This window comes from Muntiacus reevesi, chromosome 2 (assembly GCF_963930625.1).
Source record: "Muntiacus reevesi chromosome 2, mMunRee1.1, whole genome shotgun sequence".
Lineage (NCBI taxonomy): Eukaryota > Metazoa > Chordata > Mammalia > Artiodactyla > Cervidae > Muntiacus > Muntiacus reevesi.
This window is the reverse complement of record NC_089250.1, coordinates 141,066,610-141,089,786: the sequence shown is the minus strand read 5'-3', so window position 1 is coordinate 141,089,786 and position 23,177 is coordinate 141,066,610. Positions and strand designations below refer to the sequence as shown.

The 23,177-nt window shown below is 49.5% G+C and overlaps 1 protein-coding gene across 1 annotated transcript in view; it reads left to right on the top strand.

Moving 5' to 3' along the window:
- SLIT1 (slit guidance ligand 1) overlaps nt 1-23,177 on the top strand; it is a 163,912-nt gene that overhangs the window by 120,399 nt on the left and 20,336 nt on the right. Inside the window, exons 14-25 of the mRNA XM_065920057.1 lie at nt 1,447-1,610; nt 2,228-2,251; nt 2,375-2,519; nt 3,142-3,216; nt 3,362-3,505; nt 6,322-6,465; nt 6,750-6,916; nt 8,330-8,462; nt 9,480-9,548; nt 12,028-12,099; nt 14,026-14,097; nt 14,932-15,003. Coding sequence (XP_065776129.1) covers nt 1,447-1,610; nt 2,228-2,251; nt 2,375-2,519; nt 3,142-3,216; nt 3,362-3,505; nt 6,322-6,465; nt 6,750-6,916; nt 8,330-8,462; nt 9,480-9,548; nt 12,028-12,099; nt 14,026-14,097; nt 14,932-15,003 — 1,281 coding nt within the window. The remainder of the gene's footprint in view (nt 1-1,446; nt 1,611-2,227; nt 2,252-2,374; nt 2,520-3,141; nt 3,217-3,361; nt 3,506-6,321; nt 6,466-6,749; nt 6,917-8,329; nt 8,463-9,479; nt 9,549-12,027; nt 12,100-14,025; nt 14,098-14,931; nt 15,004-23,177) is intronic.

Here is a 23,177-nt window from a genome sequence, read left to right as displayed (position 1 = left end):
GAGGAGTGGAGGGACAGCCTGGCAGGGAAGGCTGTCCCCAGGCATCCTGACCAGTGACCAGAAGGTAGAGTCCAGGAAGGGGTGGATGGAGAGAGAGTGGCCAAGGTCCGAGCTGAGCTGGGTGCAGACTCTAGGCAAGGGCTCGTCTCTCTGCTTGGAGAGCTCTGCACCCCAGAAGGGACCAATATGTAGATAACTGGGACTGATGGCATTAGTGGAGGGAGAGTGGCCGCGGCATGGCACATCCTCTGGGCTGGTCACTGCAGAAGCACTGGCTCTTGGGTACAGGAGCCAGGACAGGTGCTGGATTCCTTCCCCCTGGCTGTCTCGGTGTAGATAGCAGGGCATGCACTGCTGCACTGGCCCCGACACAGGTGGGCAGACCGGCTGCTGGGAGGTTCAGAAGTGGCTGATCTGAGCCCGCAGGATGCTGCTTAGTCGCTCAGTCATGTCCGACTCTTTGTAACACCATGGGCTAGAGCCAGCCAGGCTCCTCTGTCCATGGGGATTCTCCAGGCAAAAATACTGAAGTGGGTTGCCATGTCCTCCTCCAGGGGATCTTCCCACACAGGGATCAAACCCAGGTCTCCCGCATTGCAGGTGGATTCTTTACCCTCTGAGCCAGCAGGGAAGCCCTGCAGAGTGGCTAGGGCCAATGGGAAAGGCCCCCCTGTGGCCACTTACAGTGACCCGTGTGCCCTTAGCTGCTGTCACCTGTCAGCTGCCCCCTCCCCACATGTATCCTGCTGGTAACGCAGGGAGCCAGTGAGAAGATATGAGTGGCTCCCCCGTAAGCAGCTACTCAGCAATGCTTTCTGAGTTTCCTGTGTCAAGAGACGTCTTGTAAAACAGTCAAGGGGAGGCAGCCCCATGGCCTGGGGTGGGAATGGAGATTCCACTGAAAGCTGAGGGACCTGCAGCAGGCACTTGGAGACCTCCCAACCCGCAGCCTTGCCACCCCGGCCACCACCCCCTCCTGACCGAGGCTGCGGGGGAGACGCTGCTGCCGCCTGGGGCCACAGGGAGGGGGCAGTCCAGGACGCTTAGCACCGGGGGTCCAAAGGCCCCTGGACGCTCACCGTCTTGGGTTCTGATGCCCATTCCATCATCTCGCTCTTGGAAGGACAGGGGTACCCTGGCTGGTCTCTAGGTTACTCCTGCTTCCACTCCTGTCTGTCACAGGACAGAGGGAGGGACACGTGAGTAGAAGGAGAGGGGACAGAGTGAAGCTTGAAGGGACAGCTGGAAGGTCCAAGGGGATGGAGGTCTGTCCCCACTGTGAGGCTCTGGCAGAGGGTGGGCGCCCCCAGGCGGTATCCCCAGGAAGTGCACGTCTCCGTCGGGGCCAGGTGGGCCCCACGACCAGCCAGCAAGGCCCCATCCCGGTGGCCACCAGCACAAGTGAACAGCTTTGTCTTTCATCCCCAATCTGCCCCCCCTGGACAGGCATCTGGCCCAGAACCCCTTCATCTGTGACTGTAACCTCAAGTGGCTGGCAGACTTCCTACGCTCCAACCCCATCGAGACCAGTGGTGCCCGCTGTGCCAGCCCCCGACGCCTCGCCAACAAGCGCATCGGCCAGATCAAAAGCAAGAAGTTCCGGTGCTCAGGTAGCCGCCCACCCGCCTTCAGGCTGCTCAGGGACCCTGAGGTGTTTTCTGGGTGGTTCCAACAAGGGTGCCTGGATCACTCTGGACCCATGCTGGAGGGTGTAGGACCCACATTATAGACTTGGATCTACTGGTTCCCAGTCCTTGTCTTTTGAGGCCTGGGGAAGTGGTGGAGCTGGCTCCAGATCCCCCAGGGAGGATCAGCAAGAACCTAGGTTGCTCTACTCCCAGGACGGTGCTCTTTCAAGACTTACAAGACACCCGAGAGGCCTGGGAACCCTCCTCAGAGAGATGGTTGCCTCCTCCAGGCCCTGGGGTGGCAGGGGTCAGCCTCTGAGCCCATCCACACCTGTGAACATTACCATGGTTTTGGTGCCCCCTGAGAGAGGTTTACTTGGGGGCGGTACCATCCCCACTCCCATTGGTCTGGGCAAGGAACATCGGTGCTCAGCAGTAAGACTGCACATAGGAACTGGGTGGGTGGGGTCCAGGGCCTTGATTTGCGACCCTAGCCTGGTTCCTGGGGTGGCTTCTGCTGGGCAGCAGGGCGGGGATCTGGGCTTTCCTGCATGTCCTGGACGATCCCAGCATCGTAGTGTTTCTCCTTCTCTCTCCAGCCAAAGAGCAGTACTTCATTCCAGGTAGGAGGGGGCACCAAGGCCAGCCTGGGTGAGAAGGTGCCAGTGGGTGGGCAGGGGGCTGGGGCGGGCAGGCCAGGGCTGCTAGCAGCCCCTCTGCCCTTGGTCTCCGCCCTCTTACTACAGGCACAGAGGATTACCGGCTGAATAGCGAGTGCAATAGCGACGTGGTCTGTCCCCACAAGTGCCGCTGCGAGGCCAGCATGGTGGAGTGCTCCAGCCTGAAGCTCACCAAGATCCCTGAGCGCATACCCCAGACCACGGCCGAGCTGTGAGGGTCTCCAGCTGCCCCACACCCTCACCTGCCCCCCAGCTCCCACTGACCCTCCTGGGTCTTCTCTGGGTTTTCCTATGCTGCAGCTATTTTGGGGACCACTGGAGACCCCACCCCAGGAGCATGCCAGCTGCTGGCTCCGGCAGGGAGTGGCCCCTGTGCCCTGACTCCCAGTCCTACACACTTCCCCTCCGCCCCAGGGCAGTCTCTGGCCCCCAGAGCAGGTCACCAGCCTGAACCAGGGCAGCTTCTCTCAGTCATGCTTTTGCTTTCTTTGTGGGGACCTGATTCCATTAGCCCAAGTTGTAGCCTAAGCCATTCTTTTACTGTTCTTCTTTCTAAAAAAAAAGATCTGTTCACATGTATATGCATGTGTGTGGACACCTACACATGCCTGTTATTTACATGTGTACATTTCATGGCATTTTTCATGTTAAAATTTCCCCTGTTTACCCCCCAGCACTTGGTTCAAACTTCCTTTGAAATAGGATCAATTCGCCCAGCCAGAGACATCCTTCCAGGGGTCCCCTTTGTTTGAGTCCCAAATAATCTCAGTTTGGAAGATACCTTAATGTCTGTCCTTTATGGATGTATAAGTTCCCTTCATTGTCTCTTACAGACGATTAAACAACAATGAGATTTCCATCCTGGAGGCCACCGGGATGTTTAAAAAACTCACCCATCTGAAGAAAATGTGAGTTACCCATTGGCGGGAAGGTGCAGTCAGGAGGCTGGGCAGGATGGGGAAGGGAAATCCTTAGATCTTGTGGGGGTCAGGGCTCTGTGCATGGGGGCTGCGTGCAGGGAAGGGGGTCCTAAACTCCACAATCCTCTCCCAGCAATCTGAGCAACAACAAGGTGTCGGAGATTGAAGACGGGGCCTTTGAGGGTGCAGCCTCAGTGAGCGAGCTGCACCTGACCGCCAACCAACTGGAGTCCATCCGGAGCGGCATGTTCCGGGGCCTGGATGGCCTGAGGACGCTGTGAGTGTGCGGCCAGAGAGCAGAGGGGCAGGGGCAGAAGCCGAGTCACAGCTTTGGCACCTGCATTAAAGGGCAGGGAAGAGTGAGGGGGTGTCTCTACCCTGGCCCCGGCTTGCAGCAGTTGAGGGGCTGAGGACCCTGGCTGAAGCGTACCAAGTCATCAGATGCTGGTCACTGTGGCATGAGACCTGTCTTCTTGTTCCCTGGGGTGTGGGGCTCATGGCAGGTGAGGGAGTGGGGACGTGGGCCCTTCTTGAGGTCTCCTGTCATTGCCCTGCGGTCAGGCTGCGATATCACAGCACATGTGTTTAGTTCAGGAGTGGCCGGTGCTGCAGTGGCAGGGACATGGCACAGAGGTGACTCAAGTCGGTGTAGGTGGGAGTCTGGGACCCCATGACTCAGAGCCCAGGCGGAACTCTCCAGGCGTCGGGAATCAGTCACTCCTCTGTGAATCTGCAGGGAGCTCCTCTCTCGGTCCAGGCAGCACCAGCCCTTCAGGTGATGCTGTAGACCTTTAGAGCATCCAAGAGACAGTTCTGTCTTGTCAGACTTGCCACAGGGACAGACACGTGCTATATCTGCGCTGTCCAGTCTGATAGCCATATGTGTCTGGGGAGCACTTGGCATGTGGACATGGCTATGGAGGCACTGACTTTTGAATTTCATTTCATTTTAATTAATTTAAATCTAAATGGCCACGTGTGGGTAGTGTCTACCATGTGGACAACACCTCTAGAAGCCACCTGCCTGGATTTAAATCTCAGATGGCGGTAAGGCTATAGATTTGTTTTCTGAGCACGTGTCATGGAGTTTATATAAGGTAAACGAATGCATGAGAGGATTCCCTGTGGATTTTTATTTGTCTGTTTTACAAAAGGTTTAATTCTGCACTGTATTTTGCAGCTCTTTTTTTTTCCCACTGGTGTGGCAGGTTCTTCATAGAGGGCTGCCTCATTCTTTTTTATACGTGCCTACAAATTCTTGAAGGACCCACATGGCTCAGCGGTAAAGAGTCTGCCTGCATTGCAGGAAACACAGGTTCAATACATGGGTCAGGAAGATCCCCTGGAGTAGGAAATGGCAACCACTCTAGTATTCTTGCCTGGGAAATCCTGTGGACAGAGGTGCCTGGTGGGCTACAGTCCATGGGGTCGCAGAGTTGGACATGACTGAACAACTGAACACGCACGCAGTATTCCTTGAGAGAGGGTGCCGTGGGCATTCAACCAGTCACTGGAGTTCTTTCCAAGGAAGACTCGGAGTAGACAGAGGAGAGAGGAAGGGCTGGTGCTGGGACAGAGCCTGCAGGAGTGGTGCAGGCACAGGAAAAGGAGTGCCCATAACCCCTGCACTGGTCACGCTTAGTTATTAACATACACACACACATGTGTACCTACATGCATACACACATACACCCACATACATGCATGCAAACATACAGATAGATATATCTTAATGAAATCCTTGAATACATTTTATTTCATAATCTTTTTTCTTCCTTAAACATAATGTGAGCATCTTTATGATTTCCTTTGAATGATTATACATATTACATAGGGCTTCTCTGGTGGCTCAGACGGTAAAGAATCTGCTTGCAATGCGGGAGACCTGGGTTTGATCCCTGGGTCTGGAAGATCCCCTGGAGAAAGGCATGGCAACCCACTCCAGTATTCTTTCCTGGAGAATCTCCATGGACAAAGGAGCCACATAATTATCAGAGATTAAGGCTGATTCTAAGTTTATTACAAGCAATGCTGTGATTAATGTCTTTATCATGAAATTCTATGCCAATCAGGAATTATTACCTTAAAGATAAATCCCTAAAGGTAGACCTTTAAAGCACACAGGTCCCGGCTAGGGTTCCTGGTACATCTCACCAGGCACACTTCCAGGAGCTCCCCAGCAGTTCTGCCAGCTGTCATGAAGGTGCCCATCCTTCTACCCTCTTGCCAACCCTGGGCCTTATTGTTATTATGTTTTTAATGATTTTGTAATTTGGCAGGCAAAGATGCAATGTCAGTTAAGTGTCCTTGATCACTAGTAAGTTTGAACATTTTTCAATCAATGTTCATAAACTGTTTATTTCTGTACATTCATGCTCATGACTCATTTATTTTACAGCAGAATTTTGTGCCTTTTCATCTCCCTCACCTAGTACATCCATTTTAATTTAAACCATTTAACTTCTTTTGTGAATTGCCTATCCTATGTCAGGCTTGATTTTAGTTTTTGTGTGGGAAAGAGAAGAGGGTCAGGTGTTCAAGGACGAGCAGAGACTTTTGCAGCTATAAATGAGGAAGAAGGTCGTTCTGGAAGGAGCTCATTGCTGGGGAAAGGTGTGGGGATGCCGGCCTGGGCAGCAAGCCTGAAGGACAGAGAGGTGGAGAGTGTGACCATCCTTGGGGAGGCGGGCAGGTGCTGGCCTGGGGCTGGGTAGTAAAGAGTTTAAACAGGATTCTGTGCACAGTTTAGAGGCTGCTGTGGGCTTTAGGCTGGAGAGTGACATGGCCAGGTTTAAGTGTTAGGCAAGTCTCAGGTGTTGACCGTGGTGCGTGGCCTGGAGCTTGGGGAGGCTGTGGGCACCCCGGGATGAAGGTGATGGTCGTCCACGTGGGACCCAGTGTGGGCAGGATGGAGAGGCAGGCATCTCCGAGGCAGGGAGGCCAGGAGAGAGGCGCTGGTGTGGCGCCGGGCTCCCTGCTCTGTGGCCCAGCGTCCCCGGAGGAGAACTTGTGAACTGGCCACTGGTGGCCAGAGCGCAGGGCAGGCGGATGGCGGTGGGCACAGCACCGGCTCCCCTCCTCTCCCGGCCCTAGGATGCTGAGGAACAACCGCATCAGCTGCATCCACAACGACAGCTTCACGGGCCTGCGCAACGTGCGCCTTCTCTCGCTCTATGACAACCAGATCGCCACCATCTCCCCGGGGGCCTTCGACACGCTCCAGGCCCTCTCCACGGTGTGAGTGCGGCTCCGAGGGCGCAGGGCCGGCGCGGGCGGGGCTGAACCCTGGAGCCCCGCCCGCTCGTCGCCCGCTGCAGGACGCGGCGGGTCTTCCGTGGTCACTGTGAAGGACTCGGGTGTTTGGGTCCTTACGCGTTCACATGCTACCTCCTAGTAGCTGCTGGCGGTCCGGGAGTGGTGGGCGACCGTGTGGCCAGCAAGTGGCGGGCGGGAGCCGGCTTTGCTGGGACAACTGAGTCTGGCGGGGGTGTTTTCGTGGTCACACCACCCGCCTCTTCCAGAAACCTTCTGGCCAACCCTTTCAACTGCAACTGCCAGCTGGCGTGGCTGGGAGACTGGCTGCGCAAGAGGAAGATCGTGACGGGGAACCCGCGGTGCCAGAACCCAGACTTCTTGCGGCAGATTCCTCTGCAGGACGTGGCCGCCCCCGACTTCAGGTGTGAAGAAGGTAATGCGTGGGCACCCCCTGGGTGGTGGGGGGGTGTGGTGCGGTCGTGCCCCAGAGAGGAGGGGTCCTCTGGGGAGGGGCGAGGAGCACGGACAACCACTCAGTTCTGCGCCTGCCTCAGCCTGGTGGGGTCTCCGGTGTGATTTTAAGAACAATAGTGGGCTTACTGTTTTAAAAAATGGGGAAATACAGACAAAGGAAGGGCATAAATGTTTCTTATTAGCTCGTCACTCAGAGAAAATCATAGTTAACATCTTAGTGTAATTTCTTTAAGTATGTTTAACCCAGAGATCTACCTCCTAGCTGTTCCTAAGGGCTGCAGACCACGGATTCAGCTTGTCTGCAGTACCCACCCCGGACTCTCTTGGGGGCCCCCAGCCTCCATACTTGGGTCACTTCCTGTGTCAGTGTTGTCTTTTCCCTGAATCCTCAGTCTCTTTCCTGGAGTCACGTCCTTCTTTACCCACACTCACAGAATCTAGCCCATCCCTCCATCCCCCGCCTCCCCCTCCAGAGCGTCACACACACAGGCAACTGTTGGAAGTGACAGAGCAAGGTCCTGTCTTGGCCCAGCTGTCTGTGTTCAGGAGCCCTGGCACTGGGAATTTCTCCACCTGCCTTCAGCTTCAGCCTCCTGGCTTCTCCCCACCTTTTTCAGCACTTCCTATCCTCTTTCCAGTCTGCTTCCTGGGACCCTGGCATCCTTATCGTCCCTCCTACACTCAAGCAGAAGGAAGAGAGGAACACAGAGGGTGCTCAGTACTATTTATTGAATACATGAATGAATCTGTTAAGGATGTTGGGATAGAAGGGGCTCAGATTCTGGGCCAGCCAGACCTGGGTACAGACTCCATGTTGTCTCTGATCAACCTCCTGACCTGAGCAAGCTATTTAGCCTCTCCCAATCTCAGTAAGATAGAAAGTCCTTCATTCTTTCATTCAACTGACCTGTTTGGAGGCTGATATGGGCCAGGCCCTGCTCTCAGTGCTGGGCCCCTTCAGTGAACAGAGAAGAAAGGGACACAGGTCTCCGTCCCCATGACGCTCACATTCTAGGAGCAATGGTGGTCCCTGTTTACTGCATCATTAAAGAAATTGCATTTGGTGCAGTGTCTGGCACACAGTAGGTGCTCAAGAAATGGTGGGGCTGCCATCCTCCTTCGCTGCTGTGCCCAGGTCCATCCCAAGTATGAGGTGGAAGAGGTGAACCCAAGACCGATTCTAACCTCAAAACAGATCCAAGGAGCTTTGGCCGTGGTGGAGGATGGCTGCAGCTGAGAGGACTGACTGGCGTCCAGTGTGGTGTCAGCAAGACACCTCTGTTCCGAGGTGCCTTGAAGCAGGGCCCTGGCTGCATGAGGCCCTGAGGAGGCCTGTCCCCTCACTGACGTGGCTTCTCACCTTCCTCCCCAGGCCAGGAGGAGGGGGGCTGCATGCCCCGCCCGCAGTGCCCCCAGGAGTGCGCCTGCCTGGACACTGTGGTTCGATGCAGCAACAAGCACCTCCAGAACCTGCCCAAGGGCATCCCCAAGAACGTCACAGAGCTGTGAGTAGCCCCCGCCTGCTGGCAGGAGGAGAGGGTGACCAGGACCTCTGGAGGGTGGACAAGGCATCCTAAGGGCTGCTCTTGGTGGGGCTGCAGCTCCAGGAGCTCAGAAGAGCTTTTTGATGGCTGTGGTCATGGGGCTGGGAGGGCAGGTCACAGCATCTCGAATCCCAAGTTCTGCCCTGTAGACAAGGGGAGCCCTGGGAAACTTGACAAGGAGTTCAGCGGCTGGGCTTTAAGGACAGTGATTGGGTGGTGGTGTATGTAGTAAGAAGCAGAATGGAGGCCCCGGTGGGGAGAACAGAAGAAAGCTGCTGCAGGAACCCAGGCCTGGGGGCTGGTGCCGTCAGGGAAGGGGGGATATGAGAACGGAACAAAAGTGAATGATTAGAGACCAGAGGGTGGGAGACGCTAAGTCAGTCATGGAGCAGGCTGCAGAGGGAGGTGGAGATTCCTCTCAGGGTCCTGCGCCTGGCTGGTTTAGGAACAGGCAGTGTGGTGCCGATGGAGCCAGGGAAAGCCCATGTGGGTGTGAAAACACAGAACTCAGGTCTGGGAGTGTCGGGGTCGGGGACCAGCCTCAGGCACCTCACCAGCAGACAGAGGGAAGGACCTGCGCGCTGCTGAGGGCTGGTAGGTGGGTAGTAACAGGCCGATGAGACCTATTTGGCCGGAAAGATTGGAGAGGAGAGAGCGGAGGGCAGAGGCCCCTGGATTGAGCCTGCGGGAGGGAGCATCATCAGGGAGGATGCTGAGGGGGCCAGGCAGGGGCTCAGGAAGGAAGCCATAGGAGGCTTCATGTGTCCGTGGCTCTACCAAGTTTTTTGGTGGGCACCTTCCCAAATGGCCTAAGAAATGTCTGTTTTCTCCTCCAGTTAATGATTCAGGGCCAAATGTGTAGTCCATAGGTAGGAAAGGACATGGGTGAGAAGGCCCTGGCTGCAGGGGAAGGTTCTTGCAGTGCTGGACTATGCTTGAGGCTGAGGTGGCTGCACTAACCATGGTTCTCTCCTGCAGCTACCTGGACGGGAACCAGTTCACGCTGGTTCCTGCGCAGCTGTCCACCTTCAAGTACCTGCAGCTTGTGTGAGTATCCTGGCCCGTCTCAGAGGACAGGAGGGCTGTTGGGATCGAGCTATTATTGCTCCAGCTTTCCTGGAATTCCCTATAGACCCCACTCTGGTTGACCCGTTTATTCATTTTGTTTTTTTTTTAATTGAAGTATAGTTTATGTATTCTTGGGCTTCCCTTATGGCTCAGCTGGTAAAGAATCCGCCTGCAATGCAGGAGACCTGGGTTCGATTCCTGGGTTGGGAAGATCCCCTGGAGAAGGGAAAGGCTACCCATTCCAGTATTCTGGCCTGGAGAATTCCTTGGACTGTGTAGGCCATAGGGTCGCAAACAGTGGAACACGACTTAGCGACTTTCACTTCACTTCACGTAGTTTATGTACAATAGTATATGTTACAGGTGTACAATACAGTGATTCACAATTTTTAAGGGATATACTCTGTTTATAGTTATTATAAATATTGGCTATGTTCCCTGTCTGGTACTGATCCTTCTTTAATTTCACTGCATCCTGTTGGGAACATCTGTGCATAGAACTGTTTTGCCACCTAGTGGCCATTCTTGGGAATTGCATTGTTCCTGGCTCTCTCGGGTTGGACTGCGTTTGCTTCTGCCCACACCATCCCTAAAGTGTCCCTGGAAGCTGATAATTACTATTAATGAGGGTTATCCTTGCAAAGGTAGGAGCTGGAGCAGAAGTAGAGAGTTATGGAAAACTTCTTGATCCAACCTTGGCTTCCAAACCAAATATGAAATATGGCAGCCTCAAATATGCATCTGTAACTACCTTTATCTGTAGGCTAACATCTACTATTCTGTTATTTCCACCTTTGACCTTTCTACTTCATGAAAATGTACAAAGTAAGCCTCAGAATAAGTTTAGCTTCTCTTAGCCTTCCAGCTTAATCAACAGCTCACTTCAATTGTCTTTGTCTGCCCATTGGCCAGATTCCGTCAAAAAGAAGCCCAGAGAATATTTCATCTTAAGTGCCTTGGAGCATTGCTACTCAAAGAGTGGGTCAATGGCAGTTTGAGAACTCTTTGTAAAGTGCCTGCAATTAGATAAAGAACTTGCATCAGAATTTTTATCAACACAGTTTCTTCCTTCATTGGGAAAGTATTGCTATGGAAAAAATGTTAGCTAAACTAAGTTATGTGTTTAGTATCATGTTGTGCTTAGTTGTGTCTGACTCTTTACGACCCCATGAACTGTGGCCCGCCAGGCTCCTCTGTCCTTGGGGATTCTCCAGGCAAGAATACTGGAGTGGATTGCCATGCCCTCTTCCAGGGAATCTTCCCAACCCAGGTATCGAACCCAGGTCTCCCACATTGCAGGCCACTTCTTTACCATCTGAGCCACAAGGGAAGCCCATAGGTGATTGCAGTTTGGCACAGGTCCCTTGTTTGGAGACATTCAGTTCAAGTTCACATTGAGTAGCACTGACTTAGAATTTTGACACTTCCGTTTTTCTGTCTTTGCTAATGACCTACCCATTGTGTTTTGAGTGATTGTTCCAATGGTGAGGTGAAGATGGTAGTTAGAGTGCTTTCTGGCTGACAAAGAGAGAGACAGCACTTTTGGGTCTAATTTGAGGCAGCTTCACTAGTGATGTGGATATGCTTGAAGAGGAAGGGAGGGAGAGGGGACTAAAGTCAAGGCAGTTCATACTATGAAGCTGCCTGTCGGGTCTGAAATACCAGCACCTCCTTTATCATGGGGAAAGAGAGGTCTGGCTGGGACCACAGAGGACACCATCTGTGCCTGATGGGGAGGGAATCCAGGAGCATCGGGGAGGGCTGAAGGACTAAAGGAAGAGGAAGAGCAAGAACAGGGCTTAGTGATGACCATCCGTTAGGGGTGGCTGAGAAAGAAGTGCAGCTGAGCAGTAAGGGGGAGTGCGTGAAGACTGGAGTCGGAGGAGAGGTTTGAGAAGAGGGTGGTCAATAGGGTCAGCACTGCGGGGTCACTCTGAGAGCACACTTAGTGACCAGGGCCTTAGGGGCCAATGGACGAGGGTCTGACTCTGGCCGGCCTCCTCCCAGCTGTGTGACCCTGGGTGGGTCACCTCATCACCCCGAGACCCTGCCCCTTCTTCTGCAGAATGGGTTTACTACCTCTCCCGTAGGATTATAGGGAGGGGGAGTGAACGAACCCATGTAAGGTGCTAGTGAGAGAGAAAGGAAGAGAGCCCCTCACACCTGGCAGTTGAGAGACCCGGATGCCCTTGATGGGAGTATTTCCATGGTGGGCAGGGGTGGCGCCAGGGTGCGGGATGAAGAAATGGAGACCCGGAACCCTGGGGACAGAGAGGGAGTTCAGGGATCAGAGCTGGGGAGCTGTAGCTGGTTGTGAACCAAATGCCTCTTCCATCAGCTCCCACCTGCCAGTGGTCAGAGCCACTTGCCCCCCTGGCTGGGAGATGGCTGTGGCCAGAGTGGGAAAGGAGTCTTTTCTTTCTAAATGATGATACTTTTTTGTTTTTTTCTTTTCCAGGGATCTGAGTAACAACAAGATCAGTTCCTTAAGCAATTCCTCCTTCACCAACATGAGTCAGCTGACCACTCTGTGAGTCCCATGGGGGGAGGAAGAGGGAGGGCTCATGGTTACCGGAACTCTCCCCAAGCCTCGCTCATCAGCAGGTGTCCCCACGTAGCCTCCCTCAGCCTCCAGGGAGGGTGCCAGGGCCTGCCGGCCAAAAAGACTTTTCAGAAACATTTTTTTTTTTATTGTGAAATACAGCATATATATGGAAAAGTGCAAAGAACATAAACATACAATTTAACAAATAGTCATAAAACTAGCACATGTATAAATAGCTAAGGCAAAACTTAGAACACAGCTAGCACCCCAAGAGTCCCCCGTCCCTTCCTGATTCTTCTTTTCTCTCCCCGCACCTGAGGCCGTCCCTACTCAGACTTCTACAATGATCTCTTTGGTCTTTATAGTGCCATCTACATACGTATTTCTACACAATGAAGTTTAATTTTGCCCGTTTTTGAGCCTTATATAAATTGAATCATATAGGATATAGTCGTTTATGTCTGTCTTCTTTTATTTACCATTGTGTCTGTGTGAAGCTGTGGTCTCTTCATTTTCATTGCTATATAGTATTCCTTTGTAGGAATATGCCACACTTTCCTCATCCATTCTACTGTTGATGGATATTTGGATTGTTTCCAGTTTGGACTATTGCGAATGGTGACTCTGAACATTTTTGTGCCTATGTTCTAAGATATTTTAATGATTGCTTTACTTACATTCCAAGCAATTGGTTAGAAAGTAGTAACAAGCATTGCTTATATTTGCTTGCTTAAGAAGGTATTTTGTTCACCTTCCCAACACCTCATTTTACAGATGATGTGCCAAGAACTTAAGAACTTTCCCTTAGGCCCTACTGTGGTCAAATAACAGAGCCAGTATCCCAAAAGACAGGTTCCTGACCTAGGCAGGCCCGCAGGAACAAAATGTGGGCCTGAGGCCATGAAACGCTGCACTTTCCTGCCCTGGGTCTGCTGCACTTTCCTGCCCTGGGTTCCCACTTCAAAGTATTCATGAGCCTATTGACTGAAAGAAAAATACCTAACATAAAAGTTGAGTTAAGCCCAGAGACGGTCTCTCAGATAGGTCTGAGGAACTGCTCTGAAGAGGTAAGGGAGGAGCCAGGATACAGAGGAACATTTTTCCTGAAAAAAACATCAAAAGGTTACTGCTAATCACAAAGAACATATCTCAGGTGAATGACTTTAGTGCTTTTCTACCTATGGGAGGATGCAAGAGTCTGGGGTCATTTGAATTTTTTTCCTTAGATTTGCATGTGAACTCTCTAAAGGCCAGTATATTCAAAGCACAGAATGTTTTCTGTCTTTCTCTTTTCTGAATTCCCCTTAGGGTGCGCTGTCAATAATGGCTTGATCCTTGTGGAACTGGATTGGCAGGCAATTTTTTTTCTTTATGAGCCTATGTGTGAAGCTGCCATGGCCTGTGGCATTGGTAACCAGGAGCGGCTCTACCCACCTAGGGAGCACTCAGGAATAGTTGAGAATTTTTGGCTGTCATAGCTGGTGGAGGGCAGGGGGAACCCCTGGCATTTCATTTTCAGAGGCCAGAGATGTTGCTCAGCACCCCTACAGTACACACAGGGCAGCCCCTCTCCACCCCCAACAAGGGATTGTCAACAGGACTGAGGCTGAGAAATCCTGGGCTAGGCGATCCTGGCAGCTGTAAGGAGGAACAGCCCTTTCCTGTGATAAAAATGTCTCATTTCTCTTGTTATTATTTTAAAAATAGCTCTAGTGAAGTATATTTAGAATCTAATAGTATATCCTTAAAGTGTAAAAGTTGACACATTTTGATTTACGTTCATGCCCATGGAATCATCACCATGATCAAGATGGTGACCATCTGCATCAGCACCAGAGGCACACCCCTTAGTGACTCTTCCCCCTTCCTCCCTCCCTTCCCCCCACCCTCCCTCGCTCTTCCTTCCCCCAGGATCCTCAGCTACAACGCCCTGCAGTGTATCCCTCCTCTGGCCTTCCAGGGGCTTCGCTCCCTGCGCCTCCTGTGAGTATCCCCATTCTCCATTCCTCCGGGGAAATCTGCCGCACGAGGGGCCTCCTCATCCCCTGGTGAACAGGAATGTCCCCGTGTCCAGGGTCCCAGCAGGGCCAACTGTGTCCAAAGTGGAAGGCCAGTCCACTTTCATTTGGGCTTCTGACGGAGGCCCAGGTATACATGGGAGGCTTTGGGGAATGCTCACCCAAAGTTGCATAGACAGAAGGGGCTTAGTCTTCTGTCCCAGAGAATCCAGCAACCAGGGGCTGCTGTCGGCCCCAGGTTGTGTTTGCCGTATGTGTACGGGGGCAAGTTCCCAGGCATGCAAGTAAGGTAGCCCCTCGCTGGCATGTGAATCTCCTGTCGAATGGTGAATGTTGAACTTGCTCTCAAGAATTCCCCCTGCGAGGTGTGGCCTGTGGCTCACAGCCCTGTGCTCACAGCACGGCCTCTGGAATATTCTTGCCCCAAGTCCTCTGGCAGCTCATTCTTCACCCTCAGCCAGGATCTCACTAGTAGCTTCCCTGTCGGGAAGAAGCCTGTCCCCCTCAGGCTCCCTGGCTGAGTTAGGGAGGGCGCATGTCCGTTTGTCCTGTGAACAGACATGGTACCTGGGTTAGTCATGACAGCATAGGCGGGGGCCTCCGGCGGGGCTGAGGGTCAGCATGGCCTGTGACAGTCACAGAGTCTGTGCTAGCCTCTCCTCGCCAGTGGCCATCCTAGCAGGATCTCTCACTCAGGGACCCTCTCCCTCAAACACGCCCCTCTCAGCAGAGGGCGTCCCTCCATCAGTTCCTGAGTCTCTGTCTCAGGCTGAATCCTGACAGCCTCTTCTCTCTTCAGGTCCCTGCATGGCAATGACATCTCCACCCTCCAAGAGGGCATCTTTGCAGACGTGACTTCCCTGTCTCACCTGTAAGTAACTCTGACCCAGTCCTCAGCACCTCTTTAGATTTAAATGGAACTTGGATTCCAAGAACGATGTCGCCTCTGGAGATTATTACTTTTAATTTAGCTTGTGAGCTTCAAATGCTTCCTGTTTCAGATTCTTACACATTCAGTGCACCATCAGTTGTAACAAAGGGATTGAGAACAGTTCCTCATGAGCAATAATAAAAGTAGTCATGACCTTGTATTGACTGCCGAGCACTGCACCTCCATCAGCTAATGCAACCCCCCAGCACTCCTACCATAGCTACCATTATTCCCATCTTCCACATGAGGAGGAAGGTCCAGAAAATGTGACACCCTCACCCAGAGTTGCACAGCGCAATAGGGGCTGAATCTCCAGTCTCAAAGCCCGTTCTCTGAAGCACGATGCCAGTATTGTGCCTCTGCCTTCACATGGTAGGTGATAAGCTCTAGAAATTTAGTACCCCAAAGGAGTATAATTGGTATAACTAGATGCTGAAATGAAATGTAAATGAAAGTGAAAGCCACTCAATCGTGTCTGACTTTTGTGAACCCATGGACTATACAGTCCATGGAATTCTCCAGGCCAGGATATTGGAGTGGGTAGCCATTCGCTTCTCCAGGGATCTTCCCAACTCAGGGATCGAACCCAGGTCTCCCGCATTGCAGGCGGATCCAACCGAGCAACTTCCACTTTCATTGGATGCAGAAGGGCTTCAAAAACCATTTAGCTGGCAACACCAAGAGCGTTCTTAAAAAGCAGTATGCTCAATTCCTCAAAAGACTGAATGTAGTACCATATAACTCAGCAATTTCACTCCTAAGCATGAATCCCAAAGAATTGAAAGCAAAGACTCAAACAGATACCTGTACACCCTGTTTATAGCAGCATTATTCACACAATAACTATACAGCAGAAACAACCCAGGTATCCACTGACAGATGAATGGATAAAAAAAATACAGTACAGTAAGGTACAGTATTCCACCATAAAAAGGAATGAAGTTCTGACATGTGAGCAGACCTTTAAAATATGTGAAATAGCTAAGTGAAAGAGCCCAGACATAAAAGGACAAATATTGTATGATTCCACTGAAATGAGGGACCCAGACTAGTCAAATCTGTAGCTACAGAATGAAGAATGGTGGTTGCCAGGAGCTAAGAGAAGGAGGAAAAGGGAATTTATGTTTAATGGGTAAAGAGTTTCTGTTCAAGGTGATAAAAAAGTTTTGGAACCAGATAGTGGTGCTGTGTACTCAGTTGTGTCCGACTCTCTGCGATCCCACCAGGCTCCCCTGTCCATGAAATCCCCCCGTCCATGAAATCCTGCTGCCCATGAAATACTGGAGTGGGTTGCCATTTCCTTCTCCAGATAGTGGTGATGGTTACACAATATTGTGAGTGTAATTGATGCCACTGAGATGTACACTTAAAATCGTCAAAATGGAAAATTTTATGTGATAGATATTTTACCGTAATTTAAAAATGAGGGCATATAAAAGCAGTGGGCCGTGAATTAGGATTAATTAGGGTCATCCTAATTCTGAAGGTGGGGCTGGGCACAGAGCAAATACGTCCTTTCCTATCATCTCAGCTGTAGGCCGAGGTCGTGTTCAGGCCAGACGGATACGGTCGGGACCCTGGGCATTACCACGTCCTCATGCTCTCTGCCTCACAGCCACACGACCAGGGCCCAAGTAGGCAGGCAAATCCAGATCAGCGATCCTTTTGGGGTCCCCAGCATCTCTGCTTGAAGTTCATTCACTCAACAACCTCCCTAGATTTTCTCAGCTGTAAGACTCATCATTTCCACATTGTAATCTCTGAGATCAGAGTGTATCTTACAGATGATCTGTGGGTACTTAATATGGTAACATTTCCCTACTTTTCCCATAGCAGGCATCTAACAATCTTAGACTTGAGGAAATAAAATAGTAATAAGTGCCACTCATTGTGAGTTAGCTTGGGACAAGGACTTTACTTTCAGATGGGAAGTAGCTTTTGTGCCATTAGCCAGCTTCATAAATAAGACAGGGGCTGCCTTGAATCCACACTAAAGATTCTAAGACTTGGTGGGCAGAGTGCAATGATTGATTAGTGATGTCTGCCACGGGAGTGGAAGGGGTAAGGGGTTTTGTCCTCTGTGGCAGGGTTTATTATATCCATTTTATAGTCCCAGGTTCAGTCAAACAGATTCCCTAGGTCATAAAGCTAGGGAATGACAGAGACAGAATTTGAATGTAGGTGTGTCTGATTCCAAAGCTCTTTATTTATTTTTTATTGCCTCAATAAATATGTCCTGAGGAGCCACAGTGAGTCAAATGCTGAAGAATTTACTAAGACAAGGTTGCTGCCTTCTGTGACCATCTGGGATATTACAAAACAAATTCAAAGAAACCAGTGACTAACTCTGGGGAAGTCAGATGACCTTCAGAGAGGAGGTGCCACCTTTACTGCCTTTGGAAAGGCACTAGGAATTTGCCATTTGGAGAAGATAGGGAAGGACATTCCAGGAAGAGGGAATAGCTTATGCAAAGGCACGGAGGCAAGAAAGTGAATGACGTATTCAGGGAGGCTACACTGCCCATCATGCTTCCCAGGTGGCTCAGTGTGGGTAGAGAATCTACCTGCAATGTAGGAGATGCAGATTCAGTTAATGGGTTGGGAAGATCCCCTTGAGGAGGGCATGTCAACCCACTCTAGTATTCTTACCTGGAGAATCCCATGGATAGCCTGGTGGGCTACAGTCCATAGATTCACAAAGAATCAGACATGACTGAATGAACATATACACACGCTTACTGTGTGTGTAATATGTGGATATAGGGAGTTAGGTTAGGTAAGAAATTTGGGGTAGGAAGACAGGAGTGTAGAAACAGACACTGTCATTCTGTTGTGAAAGGCCTTTCTGCTGAGGAGTTTGAGTTTTGTTCTGTAGATAGAAGGGAATCAAGGAAGAATTAAGTTGTGAAAACTCCTGGAAAGCCATGGTGACACACAGAAGCTGGATGGGATGGGAAGAGTCAGGAGGGAGCCTGGCTGGAGACGGTGGCTCTGGACCAAGACCAGGCAGGGGTCATGTTGTTCCTTGTTCTTGATGACTGCCATTCACAGGGTCTTGATTCTATCTATGTTTAGTAATTTTTGGCTGTGAGCTCATTGTTTGCTGATGTTAGGAATTCTGAGGACCTAAATTGGTCATGCTTCTCTCTAGAGAGTTCACGTGTGTGTCTTTGATGGGCCAGCTCTGCGGCTGCTCTGGGCCCACACTGCTCTCCTCTCCCTTGCTTACTGCTGGGCTGTGCTGACTGTCCGCTCCAGCTCTCCCCCTTGCCAGGAAAGGCTTTTCAAGCATCTGGCCCACCTCTTCCTCCTTCCTGTGTCTTGTCTGTTTGCGTGCGTGCATGCTAAGTCACTTCAGTCAAGTCCATCTCTGTGTGACTCTATGGACTGTAACCTGCCAAGCTCCTCTGTCCATGGGATTTTCCACCAAGAATAGTGGAGTGGGTTGCCATGCTGTCCTCCAAGGGATCTTCAGACCCAGGGATCAAACCTGCATCTCTTATGTCTCCTGCTTTGGCAGGCTGGTTCTTTACTGCTAGCACCACCAGGGAAGTCCATCTCTTTTGCTTGGGCTTTACCTCTCCTCCTTCCCTGTGAAAACTGAATGATGCCCAAGGATGTTCTGATCTTGCCCTCAGCTCAAAATCTAGAGACTTTGCTTTTCAAAAGGGAAATAAACAACATTTTTTTTCCTCTTTAAAATTTATCTATTTTAATTGGAGGGTAATTACTTTTCAGTACTGTGATGGTTTTTGCATTCATCAACATGAATCGGCCATAGGTGTACATATGTCCTCTCTTTCCTGTTGAAAAAGAACATTCAGACATTGTAAAATATTTATGGGTAGAGGAAGAACAAAATGTGTATTTTGAAATGATATATCTGACTCTCAATTCCATTTTCAACTGAAATTTACTGATTCAAACAATCTTTGAGAGAATAGCATTGAAACATCAGTTCAGTTCAGTTCAGTCACTCGGTTGTGTCCGACTCTTTGTGACCCCATGGACTGCAGCACACCAGGCCTCCCTGTCCATCATTGACTCCCGGAGTTTACCCAAACTCATGTCCATTGAATCGGTGATGCCATCCAACCATCTCATCCTTTGTCATCCCCTCCTCCCACCTTCAATCTTTCCCAGCATCAGGGTCTTTTCAGATGAGTCGGTTCCTTGCATCAGGTGGCCAAAGTATTGGAGTTTCAGCTTCAACATGAGTCCTTCCAGTGAATACCCAGGACTGACCTCCTTTAGGATGGACTGGTTGGATCTCCTGGCAGTCCAAGGGACTCTCAAGAGTCTCCTCCAACACCACAGTTCAAAAGCATCTTCGGCACTCAGCTTTCTTTAGAGTCCAACTCTAACATCCATACATGACCACTGGGAAAACCATAGCCTTGACTAGATGAACCTTTGTTGGCAAAGTAACGTCTCTGCCTTTTAGTACATACACATGACCATATGTAAAATAGATAGCCAGTGGGAGTTTGATGTATGATGCAAGACACCCAATGCCAGTGCTTTGTGACAACCTGGAGGGATGGGGTGAGGAGGGAGGTGGAAGGGGAGTTCAAGAGGAAGGCAACGTATGTTTTGTGTGAACAAAAACCTGAAGCTGCAAAGCCAGGTTTTGAGCCCATGCCTGTCTATAAATTCAGACTTTAGGAGAACAGTGATATCAGGCTAGAAGCCAGATCTAGATCTAACTTGTTAGAAAAAAAAAAAAAACCCAATAAGTAGAGCTCAGTGGTAATTGGTAGAGCTCAGTGGAAGTGGTAATTGGTAGAGTTCAGTGGAAGTGGTAATTGCAGAACAGGGCATTAGCACTACCAATTAGATATGTTTGTTAATTGCCCTGTTTCCCCCTAAAATAGCATCTATGTGGAAGAAATCTCCTATTATTATGAAGCAACCTTGTGAATACATTCTTCCCTTTATACCCAGGGTTTCAAATGGAACTAGACAGCAGTCTGAGAAATGTACATATGTTTGTATTCAGGTGTGTGCCCAATGGAATATATGTGCATATACACACATGTAACTATTATTTCTTCTTCATGAGAAGATGCAACTATTTCTTGAGGATTCTGTGAGCAAGTACAAGGGGTCAAGGAATGGGAAAAGGATAGTACAGACTCACTGCATTCTTTCTGGGCTTCATGAAGGCCACAGGCAGTCTGAAGGGAAGGAGGGGCCCATGGCTCTGTCCCAAGTCAGGGGTTGCCCAAGAGTTAGCGTCCGGTGTTCCTGGCTCCCAGAGGTGACCTCTGTTCTTAGTGTGACTCTGACCTGGGCCTCTCCTCTTCACTGGCAATATGCAGGTTGGGTGGGTGGGCTGAGGGTGTGTGTGTGGGGGAGTGAGGTCCACCATATTTAAACCCCTTGAACTTTAGAGTAGGAATCAGGATGTGGCATTAGGTCTTTGTCTTGCCGTCAACTTGCAGCGGGACCTCAGACAATTCATTCAGCTCTGGGTTCTTTCCTTGCCTGTACGCAGGTTATTTCTCATATCCACCAGAGTTCTAACCACATGCCTAAACAGGCCATCGTGATTACGAGTGCTCCTCACCGCCTGCACATCTCTGCTGCTATCCACTTGGATTTTACAGTTAACTCGTGTTTCCTCCATTTGTCTATCCATCCATCCTTCCATCAGTCAATATTTGCTATGTGCCAAATCCTGTGGCAAGGCTTCCCCATGTCATCCTTCATGTCTATAATCTGGCATTTTGTTGCCCCTAATCTGCTGCCTGCGGAAACACTAGACTTCTGAGTTCATTAAAAATTCGTTGTGAAAAGTGAATATGAAATGATTAGGTAAATCATGGGATGTCCATATGACAAAATAACAAGTAGTTAGTTATAATATTTATGACACTGTACTTTATTATTTGATAAAAATGCAGAATAAAGAGGATGATATACTCTGATTTCAGTTATGTATATATATACATATACATATACACACATGAGCACAAGAGCTAGAAAGGAATGAATGAAAATTAAGTTAGTTACATTTATGGAGTGGTAGATGATTCCTTTATTTTTTAGTTTATTTTGCTTTCATGCTGAGGTTTGTGCATTTCTCCTGCTTATAGGCAGGGGTTCATTTGGCAAATGGGGGGTCCTGCTGGCACCATGTGGGAATGGTGACACCTTCTCTCAGGGAGCTTCATTCCAGTAGAAGGATGCACATGAATAAATTGCCTGGGAGGAGAAATAGCTCAGGTGAAGAGATTTTGAAGTTTTAGTATATGCTAAACTCTATAGTTGGCACCACTGTCGTAGGAGGTCTATTTCTATCTTGGTTATGTTAATAGAAGAAGCCCAGCGGGCCTTGGCACAAACAGATGAAATAGCTACTGTTTCAACTATTTCCGAGTTATACCAAAGATCAACAACACAGGGTTATTTATACTTTTGTCGGGGGATGAACCTGACTCCACAGTCCTTTTGGATTGATGAGTGGCCTGGCTGTCCCCACCCCTGGTCTCAGCAGGGCCTGTGACTGTCCATGCCCTGGGAGTTCAGTCATTTTATCGGGAAAAATGGACTCCAGGTGAAAGTGAACTACTCGAACTAATAAAGTAGTCAGAAAAAAAGTAGTGTTTGGAGAAACAAAAGCTTGAAATGTTGAAATCAGGAGTTGCTCGCCATCTGCTCTGTATACCGACAAGTAAAACGTATTGGTCAAGCCAGAATGCCTAATTTTCAATAGCTTTGTATGTGACTTTGGTAGCTTTGATTATCTCTATATTGTATATATATAATAGAGAATAATATATATAAAAATAGAAAATAAAAAATAGAAAATTATATATATATAAATATATATATATATGTATGAAGAATTGGAAAGAGCGTGACTTTGTTGCCATTTATGGGGAGGATTTATTCAGGAATTGGGAATTGTGACATCCTAAGATGTGTCAAGGGCCTCCACATTCACAACAGCTTTAGATTTAGTCTTCTGGACTTTTTCTCTAAATGAGTTATAAGACTGAGAGAAGAAGCCCTTCAGAATAAATTCTCTACTCATGGCTCATTAGCAGAACACACTCCTGCAGTGTGCTACAAAAATACTTTCAATAAATTCTATATTTATCTTTTAAATAACATAATTACATTACCTCATACTATGTTAAAAATATCAGTCTGGTGAATATAGGTGTTTTAAATATACCACTGTTTGGTATTCCTGTTATATTTCTAAGTCTTTCTTTTCTTTTCTTTTTTTTCATTTATTTTTATTAGTTGGAGGCTAATTACCTTACAGTATTGTAGTGGCTTTTGCCATACATTGACATGAATCAGCCATGAATTTACATGTGTTCCCCATCCTGATCCCCCCTCCCACCTCCCTCCCCATCCCATCCCTCTGGGTCTTCCCAGTGCACCAGCCCTGAAGACTTGTCTCATGCATCCAACCTGGGCTGGCGATCTGTTTCACACTTGATGATATACATGTTTCAGTGCTATTCTCTCAGATCATTCCACCCTCACCTTCTCCCACAGAGTCCAAAAGTCTGTTCTATACATCTGTGACTCTTTTTTCTGTCCTGCATAGGGTTAACGTTACCATCTTTTAAAATTCCATATATATGCGTTAGTATACTGTATTGGTGTTTATCTTTCTGGCTTACTTCACTCTTTATTTTCTTTTTTAACACAATGGAGCTTCAAAAAATCGAAGCGTCTGAACTTCCTCTACCTCTGAGAAGCCCTGGCAGTGTTCAGGGAAAAGAGGAAGGTGTTGCCCTGTCCCATTAGCCAGGATGGATGCTGTCAGCAAATCAGGACAGAAAAGATGAAATACACGTCGAGGCTGAACTGGCTTTCATTTTCCAAGCTACGTTATTCCCTTGGCGCCCATTTCAGGCTCGATGTGCTTGTCTTTCTCCCCCTTCCAGATTGCAGGCTCTTTATCGAATCATAAAGTGAGCCCCAGAGATGTTAAGTGAGCCGCTCAAGGTCACCCGGGCAGTGAGCAGCTGCGCCAGGGGCCGGAGCCCAAGACTGTTGAGCCTGCTTTATAAGATGGGCCGTCATCAGCTGTGTATTTGGGGGAATTCCTGCTCAGAGTTGCTGCTGCTTTTATCAGACCCAACACGTCG